This window comes from Bactrocera neohumeralis, chromosome 2 (assembly GCF_024586455.1).
Source record: "Bactrocera neohumeralis isolate Rockhampton chromosome 2, APGP_CSIRO_Bneo_wtdbg2-racon-allhic-juicebox.fasta_v2, whole genome shotgun sequence".
Lineage (NCBI taxonomy): Eukaryota > Metazoa > Arthropoda > Insecta > Diptera > Tephritidae > Bactrocera > Bactrocera neohumeralis.
The window spans coordinates 64,792,941-64,801,559 of record NC_065919.1 but is presented as its reverse complement, the minus strand read 5'-3'; the positions used below and the strand labels follow the sequence as shown (position 1 = coordinate 64,801,559).

General features: G+C 35.9%; 1 protein-coding gene across 1 annotated transcript; it reads left to right on the top strand.

Annotated features, from left to right (window-relative positions):
- Window positions 1-327: 327 nt before the first annotated feature.
- LOC126756855 (general odorant-binding protein 99a-like) lies at window positions 328-998 on the top strand. Its single transcript, XM_050470291.1, has 2 exons — window positions 328-428; window positions 533-998. The coding sequence occupies exons 1-2, from the start codon at window positions 390-392 to the stop codon at window positions 941-943; spliced, it is 450 nt and encodes a 149-aa protein (XP_050326248.1). The 5' UTR covers window positions 328-389; the 3' UTR covers window positions 944-998.
- The last annotated feature ends 7,621 nt before the right edge of the window (window positions 999-8,619 follow it).

Below are 8,619 nucleotides of genomic sequence, written 5' to 3'. Positions count from 1 at the left end.
CTCATGCGTATTTACGTATACGAGTGTACTATCAATAACCGATGCTCAAGTCAGTTTTTGGAGAGTATCAAGGAGATAAGGTATTGTAAGTATGTAAGTATGTATGTTTGCAGTAGTACATGAATTCAAGTCAATAAATCAAAAAATAATCAAAACAAGCTTAAGTTAAGAAGATCACTGTATACACATACATACAAACATATGTATGGCATGTAGTGAGAGTAAATCGATCAGACGAACTATCAAACAGCAAATAAAATATGAAATTGAGTCAATGCATTTGTCTGCTCACCAACCGAGCTGAATGTATAAATATGGGACTGCAATAGTTCTATACATCAGTTGTGTTCTGTGTCCAGCGGAGAAAGTCAATCAAGCCAAAATCCAAAATGAAATTTTTCATTGTGATCCTTGCAGTCGTTGCACTGGTACGTACACCACATACATACATATTATATACATACATACATACATATATACATATATAAAATATATAGACACTGTTACTTACGTTATATAATATCTCTTTTAGGCATACGCCGACGAAGAATGGGTTCCGAAAAATGTTGCCCAAATCAAGGCTATCCGTCAGGAATGCATCAAGGATTTCCCACTCAGCGAGGAATACATTCAAAAAATGAAGAACTTCGAATATCCCGATGAAGAGCCCGTACGCAAGTACTTGCTTTGTACCGCTAAGAAATTGGGTGTCTTCTGCGAACATGAGGGCTATCATGCCGATCGTGTTGCCAAGCAATTCAAAATGGATTTGGATGAAGCTGAGGTCATTGCTATCGCTGAGGGTTGCGCAGACAAGAACGTCGAGGGTAGCAGCGCTGATGTGTGGGCCTATCGTGGACACAAGTGTGTGATGGCCAGCAAGATCGGTGAACGTGTGAAGGCTTACATCCAAAAGAGCGTAGAAGAAGCCAAGAAACACTAAATGACTGATACTGCCCTTCGTTGAACAATAAAGTATATTTTATTAAGTATTATAATTGTATGGTTACATTTTGTTTTATTTAAATTTGTACGCAAATGTATGGTTTTCATTTATTATTCTCCTTCTTTACCAGTGTAGACACCGTTTACGCGGTAATATCTGAGTTAACAATAGCGCGCCAGTCGTTTCTTCTTTTCGCAATGTGGTGATTCCAAGTGAAGCCAGGTCTTTCTCCACCTGGTCTTTCCAACGCAGTAGAGGTCTTCCTGTTCCTCTGCATACTCCAGCGGTTGCCGCATCGAATACTCTCAGAACTGGAGTGTTTTCAACCGCTCGGACGATATGACCTAGCCAGCGTAGCCCCTGTCCCTTAACTATGTCAATTACGTCGTATATCTCGTACAGTAGTCGTCGTTCCATCGATTGCGGTATTCACCGTTGCCAAAGTGCAAAAGACTATAAATCTTCTGCAGAAGTTTTCTCTATAAAACCTCTATCGCCGATGCATCAGATGTTGTCATCGTCCATGCTTCTGCACCATATAGCAGGACGGGGATAGTGAGTGACTTGTAGACTTTGGTCTTTGTGTTCGTCGAGAAAGGACTTTGCTTTTTAATTGCCTACTCAGTCCGAAGTAGCACCTGTTGGCAAGAGTTATTCTGCGTTGGACTTCGAAGCTGACGTTATTGTTGGTGTTGGCTGGATTCAAGATAGACGAAATTATCTACGACTTCGGAGCGAAGTCCCTATTGCGACGAATTTTTGTTTGATGATAGGAGACATTTCGTCTCTCCCCTCGTTCACAACTATAACCATACGCTTCCTTTCCTTATTCAGTCTGGAGAAAGCAGAATTAACGGTTCGGTTGTTGAGCGTACGCCAACAGCTGTACACTCTTATAATAGAAGATTGTACCTGCTCGATTAAGCTCTGCAGCTCGAATTATTTTCTCCAAGAGAAGATTGAAGAAGTCGCACGAAAGATAGACACGCCTTGTCTGAAACCTCGAAGTGCCCGAACGAATTTTGTTGGATTCGACTTATCTACTATTCATCATTTGTTACGTTGTCATATCCGTGTTTCGAAGCACTGCAATCGTATTTTTTAACACTTATTTCGACCAATCGACTCCAGCCTTCTCTCTTTATCCCTCAAATAATGATTTCCGTTTCACTGGTTTCCTCTTTCTCCTCCTTTTATACCCAATATATAAATAAATACAGTTTAAAAAACTAAAAAGCACGCTTTTAAAGCATTTCAAATTAAAAAGTGAAAGGAAAAATTCCTGCATTATTGTGAAAATAGCGTGGAATCCTCGATGTATGAAAAATATGTCACAAAGCATCCCACGCTTCTCCCAATATTGCAGGAATTTTTCCTTCATTATTATTGTTAGCTTATACAAAGAAGGTAGGCAGAATATTTCTTTGTGTATTTTAAATTTTTACGAATTCTTATTTTACATTGAAAGAATCTATTTTTTCTTTTATGAGATTTACCAATATTGTGAAATATAAACGAATATAACTTAAATCGTATTCTCCCGCATTAGATTCGGTGACAATTTTTGAAAAGCTCGCATTGACGTGACTGCCAAAGTTTAAAAAAAGGAGTTTTCTATTGCAGTTGCTTTTCGGAGGCGTTTTGAAAACTAGTCAGGGGTGTTGTGGAATCTGATAGTTGTCGGAATCAGAATTGAAACCGATCAAAAAAAGCAGTAGGTGTCATGAATTCAGATATTATTGATTTGACATTCGAAACAGAATTTGTATCGGTTTTGGGTGTCACGGAATTCAATTTTATCGGTTTTGCTGTCAGAAACAAATCAAGAAGATAGTCGCACACAGATTTGAATTGTAAGTTAAGAAATCAAGTTATTTTATTGTTACAAATTAATTTATCTTTATTTCTATAGGAGAAAATATTAGAATAAAACACGAAATGTCTTAATTATTGAGTTTTGGAAAAAAATGCGGATATTTAAGAGGAGAGCCGTTTTTACAGGCTTAAAAAAGTCATTTTTTTTAGCTTTTTTTGGGAGGGAAAGAAATAAATGATTAAAGCGAAATTTGTAGGGTTTATATTTATACATACTACGTATGTATATTTAAATATCATCCGCAAATTTTTTGGATACGAAATCTTTAACATTCTGCCTTTGAAAAACAATTGCCAGATGCTTCTCGCATGTGCATATGCCAGACGGCGGGCAGGATGCAGGTCGAGATTTCTATCGGAAACAAAAAATTCAAAGAGATTCATATTTTTTAATAACTTATGTTCAAGTTAAGTTTGGAAAATTTTTAAAGAGATTTAAGCAAAAAATAATTCATTTTTTTAAAGCTTCCAAAGCAGGCTCCCTGTAAAATGTAATAAATGTAATTTAACACCCAAATGCGTCTTTATTCGTTCGATAAATGTTATCTCTTAAAATCTTTCTTTAATTCGGAACTCATTAAAAACTTTAATTGGATTGCTTCCAAATGTATTCATTTGTAAGTTTGTGTGTCGCATTAGTAAACAGCTGATTCGATTATTGGTTTTGCATATGTTCGAAAAGACGAAAATCCAATGAGATTCTGTGACACCATTGAAAATCAGAACTGGTTTGCAGTTCTGACAGCTAAGCAATTCTGTCTTGGATTCCACAACACCCCTGATTATTTCTTTTGGTGTGCGGTTATATATACATAGGTATATCTATATAAAGTATACATTCTTTAAGGATATACATACTATATACTTCAGTATATATGTACATTTGCTATTCAAATGTCACCAAAACTAGTTTTGTATAGATGTTGCATACTTTTAAGCGCATCTTTTTGGTGAGCTGCTTATAGCGGGATTCTGTAACCAGTCTCTAGTCTCTATTTGAGACATTTTGAGGCACTTGTTACTATTCACTAAACAGTCTCTAGCGTTAGTCTCAAAATATTGAGACCTGATAGTTAGCAGGTCACAAATCTAAAAAGAACTCTTGTCTGCCATTTTGAATATACTGAATAGAGATCATCATAGATATTAATCGATTGTCGTTTTTTATATTTTGTAAACAACTCAAACACGAAAAGGTTAAAAATAAATCAATTTTACATAAATTTCGTAAATATTATGAAACAAAGTCAACATATATTTTTATTTATATTGATAAATATGTTTTTTGACTATGTTATAGAAAATTTAATATTTGTTATCGACATATTTATTTTCATTCAAGTGTAAAAACATCTCTGAATAATGAAATGTAATAGATTTTGTGACTGTCACTTACAGAATAGCAATATCATCTCAAGTCTCAAAAATTGTCTCTAACTTAAAATCTCAAATTTAGAGACTTGAGACTGTCTCAAGTTACAGAATCGCACGGTTAAAGTTACTATCGCCTTCCTACAGTGTCGCTCAAATATTCTAGGTTTCAGTACTACAAAAAGTTACAAACAAACATACATACAAGTGAAGCTAATAAAAGCGTATTAAAAATAGACTAGGTTGAGTTAATATCACATATGTACATTGTGATACCCGAAAATTGTAAATAAAGCGCATAAATTTAATTATTTATCAATATTTATTTTGTCGCCTTCAAAGTAATCCTCACAAGATGTTATAATTCGATTCTTCTAATCCCCGAAACACCTTTCAAAAGATCGCTGTTTAGGATGGCCTCCAGCTCCGTCAGCGAATTTTGTTATTATTATTATTACAAGTATTATTATTATTTATGAAAAGGAAAATAAAATTAAACCTTAACAATACAAAAAGTTTTAGCTTTAGCGATTAAGGCCATCAGCTTCATAACTTATTAAATAAATCTTCTGAACTAATTGTATTACATTATCACACTTCAAATACATACAACATTAATAAAGACTCTATTGTTAGAATGTGTTATATTTGTTAACAATTCACTTAAGTTAAGGTTATTGAGTTCTAGTCTGACGTAATCTAATCTTGAAAGTTTTCTATTAAATGTTGAACTGTGAGATTCTCCAAGTTGCAGTATGGGTAGACTAGACAATAAATGTTTGTGAGTTAGTTTGGTGTGCACTATCTGTCAAAATACGGGCATACGTACATATATAAAAAACAGATGGGAAAGATCTCTAGATATTATTGTAGGAAAGATTGAGTACACAACGATAGGCGATTTTATGTTTTTGTAGCAGTGCAATATCTGGCCATTTTTTGGCAAATAGGGTGATTGGTTATTATTTCGAAAAATGATTGTAAATAAACGTTAGGTGATGGCGTGTTTTTTTTTTTGGTTTCAGCTCATTTTGCTCCTTCCATTTCGCTGATTGTTAACTTGTTTGCATGTCAAATTCATAAACCCATGTCACATGGGCAGATAGAATGATCTCCATGAATGCGCGATCAAGCAAGCCCAACGAGACCTGTTTACGGTACTCCTTTTGAAAAAAGGCTCAGTTTTATCGAGGCGAGGCGACTCGAGCAAGAACGTGTACCCAAACTATCCACCAAATGCTTGCTTGCCATCTCTCTAAGACTTGTCTGACGATTTTCAAGCACCATTTTCTTCAATATTTTAATATTATATTTTCATCAGTTGAAGAGATCGGAAAAACTGAATCACCGTTAGCATTTTGCTACATTCGCTACGATTCCACAAACGAAATTTGGTTAGAAATACAAAATTTGATACACGAAAGTTATCAGGTACACTTTTGACCCGAATTAGCTAGAAAAGCAATTTACTCACGCATGTTTAATATACGCATGTACTATCAATAACCGATGCTCAAATCTGCTTCAGAGAATATCAAGAAGATCGCTAAACACACCAACCGAATTGGATGTATAAATAAGGGACTGCAATGGATCTATACATCAGTTGTGCTCTGAGTCCAGCGGAGAAAGCCAATCAAGCCAAAATTCAAAATGAAATTCTTCATTGTGATCCTTGCAGTCGTTGCACTGGTACATATACCACATACATACATTGATATATACATACTTACATATATAAAATATATATACATCGTTACTTACGCTATATTATATCTCTTTTAGGCATACGCTAAAGATGAATGGGTGCCAAAGACTGAAGCAGAACTTGATGCTATCTCCCCGGAATGCCTCAGGGATTTCCCTCTTAGCAAGGAACAACTCCAAAAATATACGAGCTTAGAATATCCCGAGGAAGAGGCCATACGCAAGTACTCGCTTTGTATTACTAAGAAATTGGGTTTCTTCAGCGAACATGAGGGCTATCATGTCGATCGAGTTGCTAACCAATTCAAAATAGATTTGGATGAAGCTGAGGTCGCTGCCATCGCTGAGCGTTGCACGGACAAGAACGTCGAGGGTAGCAGCGTTCATGTGTGGGCCTATCGTATTCACAAGTGTGTGATGACCAGCAAAATGGGTGAGCGTTTGAAAGCTCTCTACCCAGAATAGGCGTAGAGGAAGCCAAAATCATTAAAATACTAGAACTGTACTTCATTGAATAATAAAGTATATTTTATTAAGTATTATAATTGTGTGGTTATGTTTTATTATACTCTTGCAACCTGTTGCTACTGAGTATTATAGTTTTGTTCACCTAACGGTGGCACGTAACTAAGCGATATAAGTACATAGATATAGGGTTATATATGTGTATGTATATATATATACATATATGATCAGAATGACGAGAAAAGTTGAAATCCGGTTGACTGTCTGTCTGTCCGTCATTCCGTCCGTGCAAGCTGTAACTTGAGTAATAATTGAGATATCTTGGAAGAACTTAGTATGCAGGTTTCATAGTAGAAAAAAAAAATTACGAGTTCTTAGGTGGGCGTAATCGAACCATTGCCACACCCACAAATCGCCATTAACCGAAAACATGTAAAGTGCCATAACTAAGCACTTAATTAAGATGTAAAACTCTTTTTTGGAGCAGGAGATCACAGTAGCAAGGGGCACTTGCTAGAAAAAAATTTTGAAAAATGTGGGGGGGCTACGCTCTCTAATAAGTTTAATGTTTATACAAGGTCTGTCGCAAAAGAAACAGAACTTTTTAAAGATAACTGTTTCTGGTGGCGCCACCTATTGGTGGGTATATGAAATAAAAAGTTTGATCTCTTGTTGACATTTCGTAAAAATTTTAAGACAATTGGATAACTACAATCGATGTTATCGATCAAAAAGTGACAGCAGCTTTTGATCATCGGTCGTAAAATGCATTTTGAACAAAGAGCAAATATTAAATTTTGTTTTAAACTTGGGAAAACGTTTACTGAAACATTTCAAATGATGAAAAAAGTTTATGGTGATCAGTGCCTATCTCGTAGTAATGTGCATGAGTGGTTTAAGCGGTTCCAAAAAGGTCGTGAGGACTTCTGTGACGATCAGAAGTCGGTCGTCTTCAGAAGTCAAAAATAAAGACAATACTGATTTGTTTTTACGATTCCGAGGGTATTGTACACCGAGAGTTCGTCCCACCTGGCCAAGCGATTAATGCTGTGTTTTACCTTGGTGTTATGAAGCGTCTTTTGTCACGCATTCGTCGTGCTCGACCACAATACCGTGAGGCAGGGTCCTGACGCCTGTTGCACGATAATGCGCCGTGTCATCGGTCGACGCTTGTCACTGATTTTTCGACAAAAACTGATCTGGCACCCTGTCATTTTTACCTATTTGGAAAACTTCATTTGCCCATGAAAGGACACTGGTTTCAGGACATTTCAGCTATCGAAAAGGCGCCGACCGATATTCTCAAGAGCATTCCGAAAAATGATCTTAAACACTCATTTGAAATGCTCATTGACCGGGCTAAACGCTGTATCGAAGCACAAGGAAACTACTTTGAATAAAAAAATATAACTTTTGAAAAATATTAATTTTTTGTTGTTTTTTTAACAGTCCTGTTTCTTTTGCGACATACATTGTATCTATAACTACTACTTCCCATATATCAGAATTTTAAATTCCACTTGATTCTTTTACTTTCCAGCACACAAATCAAGAAGGAATTAATTTAACGGATTAAACTTTGCACGAATAATGTCTTTAGTGTATGCCACCTTATGACCAAAAATTCTTCAAATCCAACAAAAACTGTTCATTCCCCTTAGTACTGAATATTTGGACCCCATTTGCTATAGTTGACTTTTGATCGAAAGTATCGGTCAATGTGTGTTATATTTATATAACTGAAATTCAGGGATAAGTCAGCGAAACTTACCGGTCGCGACCATTCGTTAAGACGATAAATGAAAAAAGTTAAAGAAAAGGCTTAAAACATATTTTGAATAACAGGGATCTCAATATCTCTTTTGATCAAATCAAACATTTTGGGTTAAAGTTTTTGGGGAAGAATCGTACCAAAATTTTTTCAAAAAGCCGCGGGAAAACCCCAAAAAAAAAGGTTTAGAGATTAGATTCACCCCAAAGCATCTTTCTGGTGACAGGGGTTTTTATGGGTAATTCCATTTCAACAACAACTGCGAACAATGACCGTTAATTTCCCCTTGATTTTTAAGTTGACGTTTTTTTTTTCCCCCCGTTGCAAGGGGAGTATTAATTTTTTTTCAAAAGGTTTTTTGCAAGTCCAAACCAAAAAGTGATAGGGGGGACGAGAGGGGTTAAAAAGGATGTCGTCGTCCGTCCGTTCCCCTCCGTCCGTGCAAGCTGTAACTTGAGTAAAAATTGAAAAATTTTCGGCGAAG

What these genes read in the sequence shown, in the direction of transcription:
- LOC126756855 (XM_050470291.1), top strand. Translation starts at nt 390, where the DNA reads ATGAAATTTTTCATTGTGATCCTTGCAGTCGTTGCACTG. An exon ending in TCCTTGCAGTCGTTGCACTG is followed by an intron (nt 429 to 532) that starts GTACGTACACCA and finishes TATCTCTTTTAG; the next exon opens with GCATACGCCGACGAAGAATG.